Consider the following 22515-nt stretch of genomic DNA (forward strand, 5'->3'; position numbering starts at 1 on the left):
CGGGCTCATAGCTCCTCCTCTCTGTATCACCCTGCAGGGGGCGGGCTCATAGCTCCTCCTCTCTGTATCACCCTGCAGGGGGCGGGCTCATAGCTCCTCTTATCTTTAGTTCAAACATTTTATTGAGTTTTCACATAATATAACATTGGTACTGAAGAAAAGTATCAGTAGCCGTATAAATTCACGAATATACATAACTAATAAAACAAGGCCAACAACAATAAGTAAACCTTAGTCCACTTATACATAGAATATAGATAGTAGATATATGGTGCTATTTATCACAAGAATATAGTGTACAAATACAAAGCAAAGCTTACAAGAATGGATCTAGGGTGCCGGCATCTCCTCTTATCTTTATCACCCTGCAGGGGGCAGGCTCATAGCTCCTATCTGTATCATCCTGCAGGGGGCGGGCTCATAGCTCCTCTTATCTTTATCATCCTGCAGGAGGCGGGCTCATAGCTCCTCCTATCTGTATCACCCTGCAGGAGGCGGGCTCATAGCTCCTCCTATCTGTATCACCCTGCAGGAGGCGGGCTCATAGCTCCTCCTATCTGTATCACCCTGCAGGGGGCAGGCTCATAGCTCCTCCTATCTGTATCACCCTGCAGGGGGCGGGCTCATAGCTCCTCTTATCTTTATCATCCCGCAGGGGGCGGGCTCATAGCTCCTCTTATCTTTATCATCCTGCAGGAGGCGGGCTCATAGCTCCTCCTATCTGTATCACCCTGCAGGAGGCGGGCTCATAGCTCCTCCTATCTGTATCACCCTGCAGTTGGCGGGCTCATAGCTCCTCCTATCTGTATCACCCTGCAGGGGGCGGGCTCATAGCTGCTCCTATCTGCATCACTCTGCAGGGAGCGGGCTCATAGCTCCTCCTATCTGTATCACCCTGCAGGGGGCGGGCTCATAGCTTCTCCTATCTGCATCACTCTGCAGGTGGGTGTGTTCTCAAGGTGTAATACCTGCAGTCGGGGTAATGTACTCAGCCAGGTATCATCCAATCCAAATCCAGAGTTAAATCCTGCAGGGAGAGAAGGGATGTGACATGTCACATGATGGCGGACATCTCTTCACTATCTATCATCTGTATTGTACTATCTAATAGATGTGGAGGGGAAACAGGGAGGAGCGGTAGGAGGAGCAGGGAGAAAAAGGAGGGGCCGTAGGGAAGAGCGGGAAGAGGAGCAGGGAAGAGTCGCATGTAGAAACAGGTGGGACCACGGGGAGGAGCAAGAGAGGCCGCGGGAGGAACAGGTGGGGCCGCATTGAGGAACAAGAGGAGCGGGAGGAGCCGTAGGGAGCAGTGGGAGGGAGCGCAGGGAGAATCGGGAGGGGCTGCGGGGAGGAGCGAGAGGGGCCGCGGGGAGGAGTGGAAGGGGCCGTGGAGAGGAAAGGGAGGGGCTGCAGGGAGGAGCCATGGGGAGGAATGGGAGCGGCCATGGCGAGGAACATAAGGGGTCACAGAGAGAAATGTGAGGGGCCGTGGGGAGAAACAGGAAGGGCAGCGGGAGGAGCCACGGGGTGGAGAGGGAGGGGCAGCAGGAAGGAACAGGTTGGGCAGCGGGCAGGGGCAGAAGGGGCTGTGGGGTGGAGTCGGAAGGGCCGCGGTATCACCCACTAAAAATGGACAAAAAACCATTTGCCGCCAGGAACACCTTAGTAAATCAGCCCCATTGTACTTGTCAGCGGATCGTTGTCTTTCAGCATGCGCTATTACACTAGACGATTGTTGGCCGGAACGGTTGGTATAATATAATGGGGTAAGAGGGCCTTAATTGGGAGATGTTGTGTCCTATTTGCTATGGTACCAACCAATGACAAGGTCAGGCTTGGCCACTTGTAGAGCATGGTACGGCCGGGCGTGGACCCTGACATGTATCCCCCGCGTTCCTTGGTCACCGTCCATGTATGTAAGGTCGGAGCAGACCACCTCAGATCCCTGCAGAGACCAGGGCTGGTTAACATGTCCATGAGGGGGGATAACATCCCCAAATCCTCAGCCTCACCTTCTTGTGTATGATGAAGCTTCTCTCATCTTCCTCCGCAGGAAGGTCAGAGCCAACAAACACCAACTCCAGGACCACGTGGGGCATCAATAGCGCCAGCTCCTGCCAGGAAGAGACACAGCACCATGTTACCCATTCTAGACACCCCCCCATTCACACTGCTGCCAGATGTGGGGTACATCCAGAGACCCCCTGTAACTGCTGGATTACTGCACAACACCCCACCACTCATTACTGCCCTCTGGTGGTGGCTGTACCGAGCATTGGTACGGTATCAGAAAGTTATATAGATTGATAAATTACTTCTATATAAAAATCTCCAGTCTTCCAGTACCTATCAGCTGCTGTATGTCCTGCAGGAAGTGGTGTATTCTCTTCAGTCTAACAGTGCTCTCTGCTGCCACCTCTGTCCATGTCCGGAACTGTCCAGAGCAGTAGCAAATCCCCATAGAAAACCGCTCTTGCTCTGGACAGTTCCTGACATGGACAGAGGTGGCAGCAGAGAGCATCAGACTCAGACTGGAGAGAATACACCACTTCCTGCAGGATATACAGCGGCTGATTTCCCAGAACGCAGTGCAGCAGAGTTCAGTGCATTATAATTAGTGCGGGATCATGGGGCGGTCCACTTACCCAGAAGAGCAGGATGTTGTGGTATTCTCTTCCGACTTCTATTATGTGGATTTTCAGTGACTGCTTCTTCAGGATATTGACTTCTGGAACTGAAGATGGATGCAGGTCATGAGGCGGAGGCCATATTGTTTTCTATGTGTGTGCTATAGTGATAGAAAGGGGTCTCTGTCACCTTCTGGATGGCGCCCCCTGGGGTACATCCTGCTACTCACAGTGCTGGGGAACCAGTCTGGAGATGATGTAGTGGACGGTGAGCGGGTAGGTCAGAAGGGCAGCCACTGGATTGTTCAGGCTCAGGCCCCGCCAGTTGTAATACTCCTTCCAGGATGCTAGGGGACAGTAAAACGGCGTAGTCAGGAAGCTTCCTGCTGATTGGTGAGGAGAAGACATGGGTGGAAGACCTGCAGATGGTATTTGCTCCTTCACATCTCGGGTGCTGATCGCAGTACCTGTATGTCATATATAGGGGGGGCCTATGGAGTCACCTACCCAATGAGCTCCGGAGCCTTTCTTTAGGCTGCTGCCTTAGGGTGATGTCTGTGACCTTCGGCAGAGACTCTTCTCTTCCTCCTAAAATATATTTGATAGAGGTTGGATAGAGCACCTCCACTGGTCATGTGTGGTACTATATCTAATACACACCCTGCAGAGCGATGCTGAGGTAATGGCCGCTCTCCACCGCCCAGTATCCACCAGTCAGGTCACGACTGCTCAGGAAACGCTCCTTGTTGAACAATCGACTGGTCACCTCTAAGACAGATAAATAAGATTAGCCGATGGCCCACGTGAGCGCCCCCCACAGACGCTCCCTGTAAGCGCTCACCCTTGATGAAGTGGAAGGGCAGGTCCGCCAGTCGCCCCTCGTCCTGCATGAACCACTTCATCTTCTCGCACCAGAACTCATGGCTGCTGTCCCAGGGACTCTTCTTCCAGTCCCTCATCCTACAGTCCCGCGAGCAGTACAGCACCGCGTCACACGTGTCACTGTGAGCAAAGGAGGGCGGTCAGCGACTAGAGGTCTACATACTGAACCATGGGGGGCGGTCAGCGACTAGAGGTCTACATACTGAACCATGGGGGGCGATCAGCGACAAGAGGTCTACATACTGAACCATGAGGGGCGATCAGCGACAAGAGGTCTACATACTAAACCATGGGGGGTGATCGGCGACAAGAGGTCTACATACTGAACCATAAGGGGCGATCAGCGACAAGAGGTCTACATACTGAACCATGAGGGGCGATCAGCGACAAGAGGTCTACATACTGAACCATGAGGGGCGATCAGTGACAAGAGGTCTACATACTGAACCATGAGGGGCAATCAGCGACAAGAGGTCTACATACTGAACCATGGGGGGGGGGATCAGCGACAAGAGGTCTACATACTGAACCATGGGGGCCGATCAGCGACTAGAGGTCTACATACTGAACCATGGGGGCGATCAGCGACTAGAGGTCTACATACTGAACCATGGGGGCCGATCAGCGACTAGAGGTCTATATACTGAACCATGGGGGGCGATCAGCGACAAGAGGTCTACATACTGAACCAAGAGGGGCGATCAGCGACAAGAGATCTACATACTGAACCATGGGGGGCGATCAGCGACAAGAGGTCTACATACTGAACCATGGGGGGCGATCAGCGACAAGAGGTCTACATACTGAACCATGGGGGCGATCAGCGACTAGAGGTCTACATACTGAACCATGGGGGCGATCAGCGACTAGAGGTCTACATACTGAACCATGGGGGGCGATCAGCGACAAGAGGTCTACATACTGAACCATGGGGGACGATCAGCGACAAGAGGTCTACATACTGAACCATGGGGGGCGATCAGCGACAAGAGGTCTACATACTGAACCATGGGGGCAGGCAGCGACAAGAGGTCTACATACTGAACCATGGGGGGCGATCAGCTACTAGAGGTCTACATACTGAACCATGGGGGGCGATCAGCGACAAGAGGTCTACATACTGAACCATGAGGGGCGATCAGCAACAAGAGGTCTACATACTAAACCATGGGGGGTGATCGGCGACAAGAGGTCTACATACTGAACCATGAGGGGCGATCAGCGACAAGAGGTCTACATACTGAACCATGAGGGGCGATCAGTGACAAGAGGTCTACATACTGAACCATGAGGGGCAATCAGCGACAAGAGGTCTACATACTGAACCATGGGGGGGGGGGATCAGCGACAAGAGGTCTACATACTGAACCATAAGGGGGGGGGATCAGCGACAAGAGGTCTACATACTGAACCATGGGGGCCGATCAGCGACTAGAGGTCTACATACTGAACCATGGGGGCGATCAGCGACTAGAGGTCTACATACTGAACCATGGGGGCCGATCAGCGACTAGAGGTCTATATACTGAAATACTGAACCATGGGGGGCAATCAGCGACAAGAGGTCTACATACTGAACCATGGGGGACGATCAGCGACAAGAGGTCTACATACTGAACCAAGAGGGGCGATCAGCGACAAGAGGTCTACATACTGAACCATGGGGGGCGATCAGCGACAAGAGGTCTACATACTGAACCATGGGGGGCGATCAGCAACAAGAGGTCTACATACTGAACCATGGGGGCGATCAGCGACTAGAAGTCTACATACTGAACCATGGGGGCGATCAGCGACTAGAGGTCTACATACTGAACCATGGGGGGCGATCAGCGACAAGAGGTCTACATACTGAACCATGGGGGACGATCAGCGACAAGAGGTCTACATACTGAACCAACAGGGGCGATCAGCGACAAGAGGTCTACATACTGAACCATGGGGGGGGGGATCAGCGACAAGAGGTCTACATACTGAACCATGGGGGGCGATCAGCGACAAGAGGTCTACATACTGAACCATGGGGGCGATCAGCGACTAGAGGTCTACATACTGAACCATGGGGGCGATCAGCGACTAGAGGTCTACATACTGAACCATGGGGGGCGATCAGCGACAAGAGGTCTACATACTGAACCATGGGGGACGATCAGCGACAAGAGGTCTACATACTGAACCATGGGGGGCGATCAGCGACAAGAGGTCTACATACTGAACCATGGGGGGGGGGATCAGCGACAAGAGGTCTACATACTGAACCATGGGGGGCGATCAGCGACTAGAGGTCTACATACTGAACCATGGGGGGCGATCAGCGACAAGAGGTCTACATACTGAACCATGAGGGGCGATCAGCAACAAGAGGTCTACATACTAAACCATGGGGGGCGATCGGCGACAAGAGGTCTACATACTGAACCATGAGGGGCGATCAGCGACAAGAGGTCTACATACTGAACCATGAGGGGCGATCAGTGACAAGAGGTCTACATACTGAACCATGAGGGGCAATCAGCGACAAGAGGTCTACATACTGAACCATGGGGGGGGGGGGGATCAGCGACAAGAGGTCTACATACTGAACCATGGGGGGGGGGGGATCAGCGACAAGAGGTCTACATACTGAACCATGGGGGCCGATCAGCGACTAGAGGTCTACATACTGAACCATGGGGGCGATCAGCGACTAGAGGTCTACATACTGAACCATGGGGGCCGATCAGCGACTAGAGGTCTATATACTGAAATACTGAACCATGGGGGGCAATCAGCGACAAGAGGTCTACATACTGAACCATGGGGGACGATCAGCGACAAGAGGTCTACATACTGAACCAAGAGGGGCGATCAGCGACAAGAGGTCTACATACTGAACCATGGGGGGCGATCAGCGACAAGAGGTCTACATACTGAACCATGGGGGGCGATCAGCGACAAGAGGTCTACATACTGAACCATGGGGGCGATCAGCGACTAGAAGTCTACATACTGAACCATGGGGGCGATCAGCGACTAGAGGTCTACATACTGAACCATGGGGGGCGATCAGCGACAAGAGGTCTACATACTGAACCATGGGGGACGATCAGCGACAAGAGGTCTACATACTGAACCAACAGGGGCGATCAGCGACAAGAGGTCTACATACTGAACCATGGGGGGGGGGATCAGCGACAAGAGGTCTACATACTGAACCATGGGGGGCGATCAGCGACAAGAGGTCTACATACTGAACCATGGGGGACGATCAGCGACAAGAGGTCTACATACTGAACCATGGGGGGGGGCAGAGACAAGAGGTCTACATACTGAACCATGGGGGGGATCAGCGACTAGAGGTCTACATACTGTACCATGGGGGGCGATCAGCGACAAGAGGTCTACATACTGAACCATGGGGGGGGGATAAGCTACAAGAGGTCTACATACTGAACCATGGGGGGCGATCAGCTACTAGAGGTCTACATACTGAACCATGGGGGGTGGTCAGCGACTAGAGGTCTACATACTGAACCATGGGGGGGGGGATCAGCGACAAGAGGTCTACATACTGAACCATGGGGGCGGTCAGCGACTAGAGGTCTACATACTGAACCATGGGGGGCGGTCAGCACCAAGAGGTCTACACACTGAACCATGGGGGGCGATTAGCGACAAGAGGTCTACATACTGAACCTTGGGAGGCGATCAGCAACAAGAGGTCTACATACTGAACCATGGGGGGCGATCAGCACCAAGAGGTCTACACACTGAACCTTGGGGGGCGATCAGCGACAAGAGGTCTGCATACTGAACCATGGGGGGCGATCAGCGACAAGAGGTCTACATACTGAACCTTGGGAGGCGATCAGCAACAAGAGGTCTACATACTAAACCATGGGGGGGCAGAGACAAGAGGTCTACATACTGAACCATGGGGGGCGGTCAGCACCAAGAGGTCTACACACTGACATGGGGGGCGATCAGCAACTAGAGGTCTACACACTGAACCATGAGGGGCGATCAGCGACAAGAGGTCTATATACTGAACCATGGGAGGGCAGAGACAAGAGGTCTACATACTGAACCATGGGGGGGCAGAGACAAGAGGTCTACATACTGAACCATGGGGGGCGATCAGCAACAAGAGGTCTACATACTGAACCATGGGGGGCGATCAGCGACAAGAGGTCTACATACTGAACCATGGGGGGCGATCAGCTACTAGAGGTCTACATACTGAACCATGGGGGCGATCAGCGACAAGAGGTCTACATACTGAACCATGGGGGGGGGGGGGGGGCAGAGACAAGAGGTCTACATGCTGAACCATGAGGGGCGATCAGTGACAAGAGGTCTACATACTGAACCATGGGGGGCGGTCAGCACCAAGAGGTCTATATACTGAACCATGGGAGGGCAGAGACAAGAGGTCTACATACTGAACCATGGGGGGGCAGAGACAAGAGGTCTACATACTGAACCATGGGGGGCGATCAGCAACAAGAGGTCTACATACTGAACCATGGGGGGCGATCAGCGACAAGAGGTCTACATACTGAACCATGGGGGGCGATCAGCTACTAGAGGTCTACATACTGAACCATGGGGGCGATCAGCGACAAGAGGTCTACATACTGAACCATGGGGGGGGGGGGGGGCAGAGACAAGAGGTCTACATGCTGAACCATGAGGGGCGATCAGTGACAAGAGGTCTACATACTGAACTATGGGGGGCGGTCAGCACCAAGAGATCTACACACTGAACCATGGGGGGCGATTAGCGACAAGAGGTCTACATACTGAACCATGGGGGGGGCAGAGACAAGAGGTCTACATACTGAACCATGGGGGCGATCAGCGACAAGAGGTCTACATACTGAACCATGGGGGGCGGTCAGCACCAAGAGGTCTACACACTGAACCATGGGGGGCGATTAGCGACAAGAGGTCTACATACTGAACCATGGGGGGGGCAGAGACAAGAGGTCTACATACTGAACCATGGGGGGGGGGGGGCAGAGACAAGAGGTCTACATACTGAACCATGGGGGCGATCAGCGACTAGAGGTCTACATACTGAACCATGGGGGGGGGGGGGGCAGCCTTGGCAGCCACACTATGCAGTGTAGTATGGGGGGTGTATACCACTATGCGGGGTAGTATGGGGGTGGGTGTATACCACTATGCGTTGTAGTATGGGGGTGTATACCACTATGCGGTGTAATAAGATGGGGGGGTGTATACCACTATGCGGTGTAGTATGGGGGTATATACCACTATGCAGTGTAGTATGAGGGGGTGTATACCACTATGCAGTGTAGTATGGGGGGGGGGTGTATACCGCTATGCAGTGTAGTATGGGGGGTGTATACCATTATGTGGTGTAGTATGGGGGGGCAGTATACTATTATGCAGTGTAGTATGGTGGGAGGTGTATAGCATTATGCAGTGTAGTATGGGGGGTGTATACCATTATGCAGTGTAGTATGGGGGGGTTTATACCACTATGCAGTGTAGTATGGGGTGGTGTATACCATTATGCGGTGTAGTATGGTGGTGTGGGTATACCATTATACGGTGTAGTATCGTGGGTGGGGGGGGGTTATATCACTATGCGGTGTAGTATGGGGGGGGTGTATCCCATTATACGGTGTACTATGGTGGGGAGTGTATACCATTATGCGGTGTAGTATGGTGGGGAGTGTATACCATTATGCGGTGTAGTATGGTGGGGGGTGTATACCATTATGCGGTGTAGTATGGGGGTATGTATCCCATTATGCGGTGTAGTATGTGGGGGTGTATACCATTATGCTGTGTAGTATGGTGTGGGGGGGGTATATACCACTATGCGGTGTAGTATAATAGGGGATGTATACCATTATGCAGTGTAGTATGGGGGTGTATACCACTATACAGTGTAGTATGGGGGGTGTATGTTGGGAGCTGTAGTGGTACCTCAGCCACACAGGAGCATGCTGGGAGTTGCAGTTCTACCACAGCCACACAGGAGCGTGCTGAGAGCTGTACTTCTACCACAGCCACACAGATGCATGCTGGGAGTTGTAGTTCTACCTCAGCCACACAGGCCATACTGGGAGTTTTAGTTGTAACACAGCCACACAGGAGCATGCTGGGAGCAGTAGCATTACCACAGCCACACAGGAGCATGATGGGAGGGAAGTTTTAGTTCTACTGCAGCCACACAGATGCATCCTGGGAGTTGTAGTTCTACCTCAGCCACACAGGAGCATGCTGGGAGTTGCAGTTCTACCACAGCCACACAGGATCATGCTGGGAGGTGTAGTTCTACCTCAGCCACACAGAAGCATGCTGGGAGCTGTAGTTCTACCACAGACACACAGATGCATTCTGGGAGTTGTAGTTCTACCTCAGCCACACAGGAGCATGCTGGAAGCTGTAGTTCTACTAAAGCCACACTGATGCATGCTGTGAGTTGTAGTTCTACCTCAGCCACTTATGCCATGCTGGGAGTTGTAGTTCTACCTCCGCCATACAGACCATGCTGGGAGTTGTAGTTGTAACACAGCCACACAGGAGCATGCTGGGAGGAGTAGTGCTACCTCAGCCACAAAGGAGCATGCTGGGAGCTGTAGTATTACCACAGCCACACAGGAGCATGATGGGAGGGGAGCTTTAGTTTTATTGCAGCCACACAGATGCATGCTGTGAGTTGTAATTCTACCTCAGTCACACAGGAGCATGCTGGGAGTTGTAGTTCTACCTCAGCCACACAGGATCATGCTGGGAGCTGTAGTTCTACATCAGCCACACAAGAGCATGCTGGGAGCTGTAGTTCTACCTCAGCCACACAGAAGCTTGCTGGGAGTTGCAGTTCTACCACAGCCACACAGGATCATGCTGGGAGGTGTAGTTCTACCTCAGCCACACAGGAGCATGCTGGGAGCTGTACTTCTACATCAGCCACACAAGAGCATGCTGGGAGCTGTAGTTCTACCTCAGCCACACAGAAGCTTGCTGGGAGTTGCAGTTCTACCACAGCCACACAGGATCATGCTGGGAGGTGTAGTTCTACCTCAGCCATACAGAAGCATGCTGGGAGCTGTAGTTCTACCACAGACACACAGATGCATTCCGGGAGTTGTAGTTCTACCTCAGCCACATATGCCATGCTGGGAGTTGTAGTTCTACCTCAGCCATACAGGCCATGCTGGGAGTTGTAGTTGTAGCACAGCCACACAGGAGCATGCTGGGAGCAGTAGTGCTACCTCAGCCACAAAGGAGCAAGCTGGGAGCTGTAGTATTACCACAGCCACACAGGAGCATGATGGGAGGGGAGCTTTAGTTCTACTGCAGCCACAGATGCATGCTGGGAGTTGTAGTTGTACCTCAGCCACACAGGAGCATGCTGGGAGTTGTAGTTCTACCTCAGCCACACATGAGCGTGCTGGGAGTTGTAGTTCTACCTCAGCCATACAGGCCATGCTGGGAGTTGTAGATGTAACACAGTCACACAGGAGCATACTGGGAGCAATAGTGCTACCTCAGCCACAGCCACACAGGAGTGTGCTGGGAGCTATAGTGCTACCTTAGCAACACAGGAGCATGCTGGGAGTTGCAGTTCTACCACAGCCACACAGATGCATGCTGGGAGTTGTAGTTCTACCTCAGCCACGCAGGACATGCTGGGAGTTGTAGTTGTAACACAGCCACACACCGATATGCGGTGTTGTATGGTGTGGGGGGGTACACCTCTATGCAGTGTAGTATTGGGGGGTGTATACCATTATGCGGTATAGTATGGGGGGTGTATACCATTAGGCAGTGTAGTATGGTGGGGGGTGTATACTACTATGCAGTGTAGTATGAGGGGGTGTATACCGCTATGCAGTGTAGTATGGTGGGGGGTGTATACCACTATGCAGTGTAGTATGGGGGGGTGTATACCATTATGCAGTGTAGTATGGTGGGGGGGTGTATACCATTATGCAGTGTAGTATGGGGGGGGGGGTGTATACCATTATGCAGTGTAGTATGGTGGGGGGGGTCATACCATTATGCGGTGTAGTATGGGGGGGTGTATACCATTATGCGGTGTAGTATGGTGGGGGGGGGTCATACCATTATGCGGTGTAGTATGGGGGGGTGTATACCATTATGCGGTGTAGTATGGTGGGGGGGTGTATACCATTATGCAGTGTAGTAGGGGGGGGGGGGGTGTATACCATTATGCAGTGTAGTATGGTGGGGGGGGGGTATACCACTATGCAGTGTAGTATGGTGGGGGGTGTATACTATTATGTAGTGTAGTATGGTGGGGGGTGTATACCATTATGTAGTGTAGTATGGTGGGGGGTGTATACCACTATGCAGTGTAGTATGGTGGGGGGGGGGGGGGGTGTATACTATTATGTAGTGTAGTATGGTGGGGGGTGTATACCATTATGCAGTGTAGTATGATGGGGGGGGTGTATACCACTATGCGGTGCAGTATGATGTAGGGGGTGTATAGCATTATGCGGTGTAGTATGGTGGGGTCATACCACTATGCAGTGTAGTATGGGGGGGTGTATACCATTATGCAGTGTAGTATGGGGGGGGGTGTATACCATTATGCGGTGTAGTATGGGGGGGGTCATACCATTATGCGGTGTAGTATGGGGGGGTGTATACCATTATGCAGTGTAGTATGGGGGGGTGTATACCATTATGCAGTGTAGTATGGGGGGGTGTATACCATTATGCGGTGTAGTATGGGGGGGGTGTATACCATTATGCGGTGTAGTATGGGGGGGGGGGGGTCATACCATTATGCAGTGTAGTATGGGGGGGTGTATACCATTATGCGGTGTAGTATGGGGGGGTCATACCATTATGCGGTGTAGTATGGTGGGGGGGTGTATACCATTATGCGGTGTAGTATGGTGGGGGGGTCATACCATTATGCAGTGTAGTATGGGGGGGTGTATACCATTATGCGGTGTAGTATGGGGGGTTGTATACCATTATGCGGTGTAGTATGGTGGGGGGGGTCATACCATTATGCAGTGTAGTATGGGGGGGGTGTATACCATTATGCGGTGTAGTATGGTGGGGGGGACATACCATTATGCGGTGTAGTATGGTGGGGGGGGTCATACCATTATGCGGTGTAGTATGGTGGGGGGTGTATACCATTATGCAGTGTAGTATGGTGGGGGGGGGGGTCATACCATTATGCAGTGTAGTATGGTGGTGGTGGTGGGGGTGTATACCATTATGCAGTGTAGTATGGGGAAGGTGTATACCATTATGCAGTGTAGTATGGTGGGGGGGTCATACCATTATGCGGTGTAGTATGGTGGGGGGGGGTCATACCATTATGCAGTGTAGTATGGGGGGGTGTATACCATTATGCGGTGTAGTATGGTGGGGGGGGGTCATACCCATTAGGCCGGTGTAAGTATGGGGGGGGTGTATACCATTATGCAGTGTAGTATGGTGGGGGGGGGTCATACCATTATGCAGTGTAGTATGGTGGTGGTGGTGGGGGGTCATACCATTATGCAGTGTAGTATGGGGGGGTGTATACCATTATGCGGTGTAGTATGGTGGGGGGGTCATACCTTTATGCGGTGTAGTATGGGGGGGTGTATACCATTATGCAGTGTAGTATGGTGGGGGGGTCATACCATTATGCGGTGTAGAATGGTGGGGGGGGGGGGGGTCATACCATTATGCGGTGTAGTATGGGGGGGTGTATACCATTATGCAGTGTAGTATGGTGGGGGGTCATACCATTATGAGGTGTAGTATGGTGGGGGGGGGGGTCATACCATTATGCAGTGTAGTATGGTGGTTGGTGGTGGGGGTGTTACCATTATGCAGTGTAGTATGGGTGGGGTGTATACATTATGCGGTGTAGTATGTGGGGGGACATACCATTATGCGGTGTAGTATGGTGGGGGGGGGGTCATACCATTATGCAGGTGTAGTATGGGGGGGTGTATACCATTATGCGGTGTAGTATGGTGGGGGGGGGGTCATACCATTATGCAGTGTAGTATGGGGGGTGTATACCATTATGCGGTGTAGTATGGTGGGGGGGGGACATACCATTATGCGGTTTGTAGTATGGTGGGGGGGGGGGGGGGTATACCATTATGCGGTGTAGTATGGGGGGGTGTATACCATTATGCAGTGTAGTATGGTGGTGGTGGTGTATACCATTATGCAGTGTAGTATGGTGGGGGGGTGTATACCATTATGCGGTGTAGTATGGGGGGGGGGTCATACCATTATGCGGTGTAGTATGGTGGGGGGGGGTCATACCATTATGCGGTGTAGTATGGTGGGGGGGTGTATACCATTATGCGGTGTAGTATGGTGGGGGGTGTATACCATTATGCGGTGTAGTATGGGGGGGGTGTATACCATTATGCGGTGTAGTATGGTGGGGGGGGGTCATACCATTATGCAGTGTAGTATGGGGGGGTGTATACCATTATGCGGTGTAGTATGGTGGGGGGGTCATACCATTATGCGGTGTAGTATGGGGGGGTGTATACCATTATGCAGTGTAGTATGGTGGGGGGGGGGGGTCATACCATTATGCAGTGTAGTATGGTGGTGGTGGTGGGGGTGTATACCATTATGCAGTGTAGTATGGGGGGGTGTATACCATTATGCGGGTGTAGTATGGTGGGGGGGGTCATACCTTTTATGCGGTTGTGTAGTATGGGGGGGTGTATACCATTATGCAGTGTAGTATGGTGGGGGGGGGTCATACCATTATGCGGTGTAGTATGGGGGGGTGTATACCATTATGCAGTGTAGTATGGTGGGGGGGTCATACCATTATGCGGTGTAGTATGGTGGGGGGGGTCATACCATTATGCAGTGTAGTATGGTGGTGGTGGTAGGGGTGTATACCATTATGCAGTGTAGTATGGTGTGGGGGGGGGGGTCATACCATTATGCAGTGTAGTATGGTGGGGGGGTCATACCATTATGCAGTGTAGTATGGGGGGGTGTATACCATATGCAGTGTAGTATGTGGGGGGGGTCATACATTATGCAGTGTAGTATGGTGGGGGGGGTCATACCATTATGCAGTGTAGTATGGGGGGGTGTATACCATATGCAGTGTTTAGTATGTTGGGGGGGGGGGGTCATACCATTATGCAGTGTAGTATGGTGGTGGTGGTGGGGGTGTATACCATTATGCAGTGTAGTATGGGGGGGTGTATACCATTATGCAGTGTAGTATGGGGGGGTCATACCATTATGCGGTGTAGTATGGTGGGGGGGGGGGGTCATACCATTATGCAGTGTCGTATGGTGGTGGGGGTGTATACCACTATGCAGTGTAGTATGGGGGGGGGGGTGTATACCATTATGCAGTGTAGTAGGGGGGGACATACCATTATGCAGTGTAGTATGGTGGGGGGGGGTATACCACTATGCAGTGTAGTATGGTGGGGGGTGTATACCATTATGTAGTGTAGTATGGTGGGGGGTGTATACCATTATGCAGTGTAGTATGGTGGGGGGGGGGTGTATACCATTATGCAGTGTAGTATGGTTGGGGGTGTATACCACTATGCAGTGTAGTATGGGGGTGTATACCACTATGCGGTGCAGTATGATGTAGGGGGTGTATAGCATTATGCGGTGTAGTATGGTGGGGTCATACCACTATGCAGTGTAGTATGGGGGGGTGTATACCATTATGCAGTGTAGTATGGGGGGGTGTATACCATTATGCGGTGTAGTATGGGGGGGGGTCATACCATTATGCGGTGTAGTATGGGGGGGTGTTAACATTATGCAGAGTAGTATGGGGGGGTGTATACCATTATGCAGTGTAGTATGGGGGGGGTGTATACCATTATGCGGTGTAGTATGGGGGGGTGTATACCATTATGCGGTGTAGTATGGTGGGGGGGGGGGTCATACCATTATGCAGTGTAGTATGGGGGGGGTGTATACCATTATGCAGTGTAGTATGGGGGGGGTGTATACCATTATGCGGTGTAGTATGGGGGGGTCATAACAATATGCGGTGTAGTATGGTGGGGGGGTGTATACCATTATGCGGTGTAGTATGGTGGGGGGGTCATACCATTATGCAGTGTAGTATGGGGGGTGTATACCATATGCGGTGTAGTATGGGGGGTTGTATACCATTATGCGGTGTAGTATGGTGGGGGGGGGTCATACCATTATGCAGTGTAGTATGGGGGGGTGTATACCATTATGCGGTGTAGTATGGTGGGGGGGGACATACCATTATGCGGTGTAGTATGGTGGGGGGGGGGTCATACCATTATGCAGTGTAGTATGGGGGGGTGTATACCATTATGCAGTGTAGTATGGTGGGGGGGGTCATACCATTATGCGGTGTAGTATGGGGGGGTGTATACCATTATGCAGTGTAGTATGGTGGGGGGGGGGTCATACCATTATGCAGTGTAGTATGGGGGGGGGTGTATACCATATGCAGTGTAGTATGGTGGGGGGGTCATACCATTATGCGGTGTAGTATGGTGGGGGGGGGGGTCATACCATTATGCAGTGTAGTATGGGGGGGTGTATAACATTATTCGGTGTAGTATGGTGGGGGGGGTCATACCATTATGCGGTGTAGTATGGGGGGGTGTATACCATTATGCAGTGTAGTATGGTGGTGGTGGTGGGGGTGTATACCATTATGCAGTGTAGTATGGGGGGGTGTATACCATTATGCGGTGTAGTATGGTGGGGGGGTCATACCTTTATGCGGTGTAGTATGGGGGGGTGTATACCATTATGCAGTGTAGTATGGTGGGGGGGTCATACCATTATGCGGTGTAGTATGGTGGGGGGGGGGTCATACCATTATGCGGTGTAGTATGGGGGGGTGTATACCATTATGCAGTGTAGTATGGTGGGGGGGTCATACCATTATGCGGTGTAGTATGGTGGGGGGGGGGGGTCATACCATTATGCAGTGTAGTATGGTGGTGGTGGTGGGGGTGTATACCATTATGCAGTGTAGTATGGGGGGGTGTATACCACTATGCAGTGTAGTATGGGGGGGTGTATACCATTATGCAGTGTAGTATGGTGGGGGGGTCATACCATTATGCGGTGTAGTATGGTGGGGGGGGGGGTCATACCATTATGCAGTGTAGTATGGTGGTGGTGGTGGGGGTGTATACCATTATGCAGTGTAGTATGGTGTGGGGGGGGTCATACCATTATGCAGTGTAGTATGGGGGGGTGTATACCATTATGCAGTGTAGTATGGTGGGGGGGTCATACCATTATGCGGTGTAGTATGGGGGGGGGGGGGTGTATACCATTATGCAGTGTAGTATGGTGGTGGGGGTGTATACCACTATGCAGTGTAGTATGGTGGTGGGGGTGGGGGTGTATACCATTATGCGGTGTAGTATGGTGGGGGGGGGGTCATACCATTATGCAGTGTAGTATGGTGGTGGGGGTGTATACCATTATGCAGTGTAGTATGGTGGTGGGGGTGGGGGTGTATACCATTATGCAGTGTAGTATGGGGGGGTGTATACCATTATGCAGTGTATAGTATGGGGGGGTGTATACCACTATGCAGTGTAGTATGTGGGGGGGTGTCTATACCAACTATGCAGTGTAGTATCTGTGGGGGGGGGGGGGGGGGGGTCATACCATTATGCAGTGTAGCGTCCCTCCTTCCAGGACATATTATCAGGATGGGACGGCCGCCAGACCCCTCTTCCTCTTCTTCCTGGATGAGTGAATGTTGAGCAGATGTCTCTAGTATGTGATAATGAGGCCTCCCGGGGTCTGTGTGATATACAGCCTGACCCCTATACACACAGACACATATATATTTATATATATATATACACCCATCTGGTGCTGGACACGTCTGCATATCAGGCTGGAAGCATCCAGGGCTCCCGCCAATACTCAGGGACTGATAGTCTGACCACTAGGGGGCACATTTCTGCACATGGTCGGTGGGGAATACCTGCAGGGCTGCCCTAAACCTTGATAAACAAAGGGCTCGGGCTCAGGATCCACCAAGTACTTCAGGAAATATGCCACTGATCCAGCACTTACCACAGTATTTTTATTCCATTTTCATAATGCTTACAGGTAAACACCACAGTGCCCTAAACCTAATCACCATTAACTTATTACCATGGTGACGGCAGCCATCTTTTATCCCTTACCATGGTGACGGCGGCCATCTTTCACCCCTTGCCATGGTGATGGCGGACATCTTTTACTCCTTACCATGGTGACAGCAACAATCTTTCACCCCTTGCTATGGCAACGGCGGCCATCTTTCACCCCTTACCATGGTGACGAAGGCCATCTTTTATCCGTTGCTATGCTAACAGCGGTCATCTTTTACCCCTTTTAATGGTGATGGGGGCCATCGATTACCCTTTACAATGGTAACAGCGGACATCTTTTACCCCTTGCCATGGTGACAGCGGGCATCTTTTACCCCTTGCCATGGTGACAGCGGGCATCTTTTACCCCTTGCCATGGTAACAGCAGCCATCTTCTACCCCTTACCATGGTGACAGCGGACATCTTTTACCCCTTGCCATGGTGACAGCGGGCATCTTTTACCCCTTGCCATGGTGACAGCGGGCATCTTTTACCCCTTGCCATGGTAACAGCAGCCATCTTCTACCCCTTACCATGGTGACAGCGGACATCTTTTACCCCTTTACCATGGTGACAGCGGACATCTTTTACCCCTTACCATGGTGACAGCGGACATCTTTTACCCCTTACCATGGTGACAGCGGACATCTTTTACCCCTTGCCATGGTGACAGCAGACATCTTTTACCCCTTACCATGGTGACAGCGGACATCTTTTGCAACTTACCATGGTGACAGCGGACATCTTTTGCCCCTTACCATGGTGACAGCGGACATCTTTTGCCCCTTACCATGGTGACAGCGGACATCTTTTGCCCCTTACCATGGAGCTAGCCTGAGCTCGAACCTCCGTTTCTTACACACGTGACAGCATTGCACGGTCTGGGTGGAGAAGATGAAGTTGGCGCTGGATGACCAGTCTCTCATTGGTGTCTGCTGAACCTCCATTCCCAAGGAAGAGAGGATCCTTACCAGGAATCTGCAAGTAGTGAGAGACATGGGGGAGGGGGTCACATATTGGTGATGTGGGGGTTCCTGGTGTGTGTGTGTGGGGGTCCTGGTGGAGGGGGTTACCCAACAGTGGTGTGGGGGCTCCTGGTATTGGGGGGGGGGTCACATATCGGTGATGTGGGGGCTCCTGGTATTGGGGGGGGGCCACATATCGGTGATGTGGGGGCTCCAGGTATTGGGGGTTCACATATCGGTGATGTGGGGGCTCCTGGTATTGGGGGGGTCACATATCAGTGATGTGGGGGTCCTGGTGGTGGAGGGGTTACATAACAGTAGTGTGGGGTTTCCTGGTATGTGGTGGTCTTGTGGGGGCTCCTGGTGTGGGGGTGGTCACATATCGGTGATGTGGGGGCTCCTGGTATGGGGGGGGGGTCACATATCGGTGATGTGGGGGCTCCAGGTATTGGGGGGGTCACATATCGGTGATGTGGGGGCTCCTGGTATTGGGGGGGCCACGTATCAGTGATGTGGGGGGTCCTGGTGGTGGAGGGGTTACATAACAGTAGTGTGGGGTTTCCTGGTATGTGGTGCTCTTGTGGGGGCTCCTGGTGTGGGGGGGTCACATATCGGTGGTGTGGGATCTCCTGGTATGGGGGGGGGTCACATATCGGTGATGTGGGGGCTCCTGGTATGGGGGGTCACATATCGGTGATGTGGGGACTCCTGGTATGGTGGGGTCACATATCGGTGATGTGGGGGCTCCTGGTATGGGGGGGTCACATATCAGTGATGTGGGGGCTCCTGGTATGGGGGGGGGGGGTCACATATCGGTGATGTGGGGGCTCCTGGTATGGGGGGGGTCACATATCGGTGGAGTGGGGGCTCCTGGTATGGGGGGGGGGTCACATATCGGTGATGTGGGGGCTCCTGGTGTGGGGGGGGGGTCACATATCGGTGGAGTGGGGTCTCCTGGTATGGGGGGGGGGTCACATATCAGTGATGTGGGGGCTCCTGGTATTGGAGGGATCACATATCGGTGATGTGGGGGCTCCTGGTATGGGGGGGCTCACATATCGGTGATGTGGGGGCTCCTGGTATGGGGGGGGTCACATATCGGTGATGTAGGGACTCCTGGTATGGGGGGGGGTCACATATCGGTGATGTGGGGGCTCCTGGTATGGGGGGGGGTCACAATATCGGTGATGTGGGGGCTCCTGGTATGGGGGGGGTCACATATCGGTGATGTGGGGGCTCCTGGTATGGGGGGGTCCCATATCGGTGATGTTGGGGGCTCCTGGTATGGGGGGGGTCACATATCGGTGATGTGGGGGCTCCTGGTATGGGGGGGTCACATATCGGTGATGTGGGGGCTCCTGGTATGGGGGGGGTCACATATTGGTGATGTGGGGGCTCCTGGTATGGGGGGGTGTCACATATCGGTGATGTGGGGGCTGCTGGTATGGGGGGTCACATATCGGTGATGTGGGGGCTCCTGGTATGGGGGGGGGGTCACATATCGGTGATGTGGGGGCTCCTGGTATGGGGGGGGGGGGGTCACATATCGGTGATGTGGGGGCTCCTGGTATGGGGGGGTCACATATCGGTGATGTGGGGGCTCCTGGTATGGGGGGGGGTCACATATCGGTGATGTGGGGGCTCCTGGTATGGGGGGGGTCACATATCGGTGATGTGGGGGCTCCTGGTATGGGGGGGTCACATATCGGTGATGTGGGGGCTCCTGGTATGGGGGGGGGGGTCACATATCGGTGATGTGGGGGGCTCCTAGGTATGGGGGGGGGTCACATATCGGTGGAGTGGGGTTCTCCTGGTATGGGGGGGGTCACATATCGGTGATGTGGGGGCTCCTGGTATGGGGGGGGTCACATATCGGTGGAGTGGGGTCTCCTGGTATGGGGGGGGGGGTCACATATCGGTGATGTGGGGGCTCCTGGTATGGGGGGGCCCATATCGGTGATGTTGGGGGCTCCTGGTATGAGGGTGGTCACAATATTACTATTGTTATTTATTTATAACGCGCCCTTAATTCCAGAGCGCTATACAGGTGACAGGGGTAACAAACAGGAACATTACAAGATCAACACAATACATGAAGGCAGATGGCAGACTGGTACATAGGGATAGAGGAGCCTGCCCCCAAGAGCTTACATAGGGAGAGAGGAGCCTGCCTGCCAGGCCTTACATAGGGAGAGAGGACCCTGCCTGCGAGGTATTACATAGGGAGAGAGGAGCCTGCCCACCAGGCCTTACATAGGGAGAGAGGAGCCTACCCACCAGGTATTACATAGGGAGAGAGGAGCCTGCCCACCAGGTATTACATAGGGAGAGAGGAGCCTGCCCACCAGGTATTACATAGGGAGAGAGGAGCCTGCCCGCCAGGCCTTACATAGGGAGAGAGGAGCCTGCCCGCCAGGGCTTACATAGGGAGAGAGGAGCCTGCCCGCCAGGGCTTACATAGGGAGAGAGGAGCCTGCCTGCCAGGTATTACATAGGGAGAGAGGAGCCTGCCCGCCAGGTATTACATAGGGAGAGAGGAGCCTGCCCGCCAGGGATTACATAGGGAGAGAGGAGCCTGCCCACCAGGTATTACATAGGGAGAGAGGAGCCTGCCCGCCAGGTATTACATAGGGAGAGAGGAGCCTGCCCGCCAGGTATTACATAGGGAGAGAGGAGCCTGCCCGCCAGGGATTATATAGGGAGAGAGGACCCTGCCCCCAAGAGCTTACATAGGGAGAGAGGACCCTGCCCGCCAGGGCTTACATAGGGAGAGAGGAGCCTGCCCGCCAGGGCTTACATAGGGAGAGAGGACCCTGCCCGCCAGGTATTACATAGGGAGAGAGGAGCCTGCCCGCCAGGCCTTACATAGGGAGAGAGGAGCCTGGCCGCCAGGCCTTACATAGGGAGAGAGGAGCCTGCCCGCCAGTTATTACATAGGGAGAGAAGAGCCTGCCCGCCAGTTATTACATAGGGAGAGAGGACCCTGCCCGCCAGGCCTTACATAGGGAGAGAGGAGCCTGCCCGCCAGTTATTACATAGGGAGAGAAGAGCCTGCCCGCCAGTTATTACATAGGGAGAGAGGAGCCTGCCCGCCAGGGATTACATAGGGAGAGAGGAGCCTGCCCGCCAGGGGTTACATAGGGAGAGAGGAGCCTGCCCGCCAGGTATTACATAGGGAGAGAGGACCCTGCCCACTAGGGCTTACATAGGAAGAGAGGAGCCTGCCCACTAGGGCTTACATAGGAAGAGAGGAGCCTGCCCACCAGGTATTACATAGGGAGAGAGGAGCCTGACTGTGAGGGCTTACATAGGGAGAGAGGAGCCTGCCCGCCAGGGCTTACATAGGGAGAGAGGAGCCTGCCCGCCAGGGCTTACATAGGGAGAGAGGAGCCTGCCCGCCAGGGGTTACATAGGGAGAGAGGAGCCTGCCCGCCAGGGGTTACATAGGGAGAGAGGAGCCTGCTCGCCAGGGCTTACATAGGGAGAGAGGACCCTGCCCGCCAGGGCTTACATAGGGAGAGAGGAGCCTGCCCACCAGGTATTACATAGGGAGAGAGGAGCCTGCCCGCCAGGGCTTACATAGGGAGAGAGGACCCTGCCCGCCAGGCCTTACATAGGGAGAGAGGAGCCTGCCCACCAGGGCTTACATAGGAAGAGAGGAGCCTGCCCGCCAGGTATTACATAGGGAAAGAGGAGCCTGCCCGCCAGGTATTACATAGGAAGAGAGGAGCCTGCGAGCGAGGGCTTACATAGGGAGAGAAGAGCCTGCCCGCCGGGTATTACATAGGGAGAGAGGAGCCTGCCCGCCAGGGCTTACATAAGGAGAGAGGAGCCTGCCCGCCAGGGCTTACATAGGGAGAGAGGACCCTGCCCGCCAGGGCTTACATAGGGAGAGAGGAACCTGCCTGCCAGGGCTTACATAGGAAGAGAGGAGC

The 22515-nt window shown here is 53.6% G+C and overlaps 1 protein-coding gene across 1 annotated transcript in view; it reads right to left on the reverse strand.

The window, feature by feature from the left end:
• The window catches only part of ZMYND15 (zinc finger MYND-type containing 15), a 35317-nt gene that overhangs the window by 1785 nt on the left and 11017 nt on the right, over positions 1–22515 (reverse strand). The window contains 9 exon segments of the mRNA XM_069947985.1: positions 969–1027; positions 1819–1945; positions 2013–2114; positions 2646–2734; positions 2858–2974; positions 3135–3215; positions 3288–3395; positions 3469–3629; positions 18438–18593. Coding sequence (XP_069804086.1) covers positions 969–1027; positions 1819–1945; positions 2013–2114; positions 2646–2734; positions 2858–2974; positions 3135–3215; positions 3288–3395; positions 3469–3629; positions 18438–18593 — 1000 coding nt within the window.

This window comes from Dendropsophus ebraccatus, chromosome 1 (assembly GCF_027789765.1).
Source record: "Dendropsophus ebraccatus isolate aDenEbr1 chromosome 1, aDenEbr1.pat, whole genome shotgun sequence".
NCBI classification, from domain to species: Eukaryota; Metazoa; Chordata; class Amphibia; order Anura; family Hylidae; genus Dendropsophus; species Dendropsophus ebraccatus.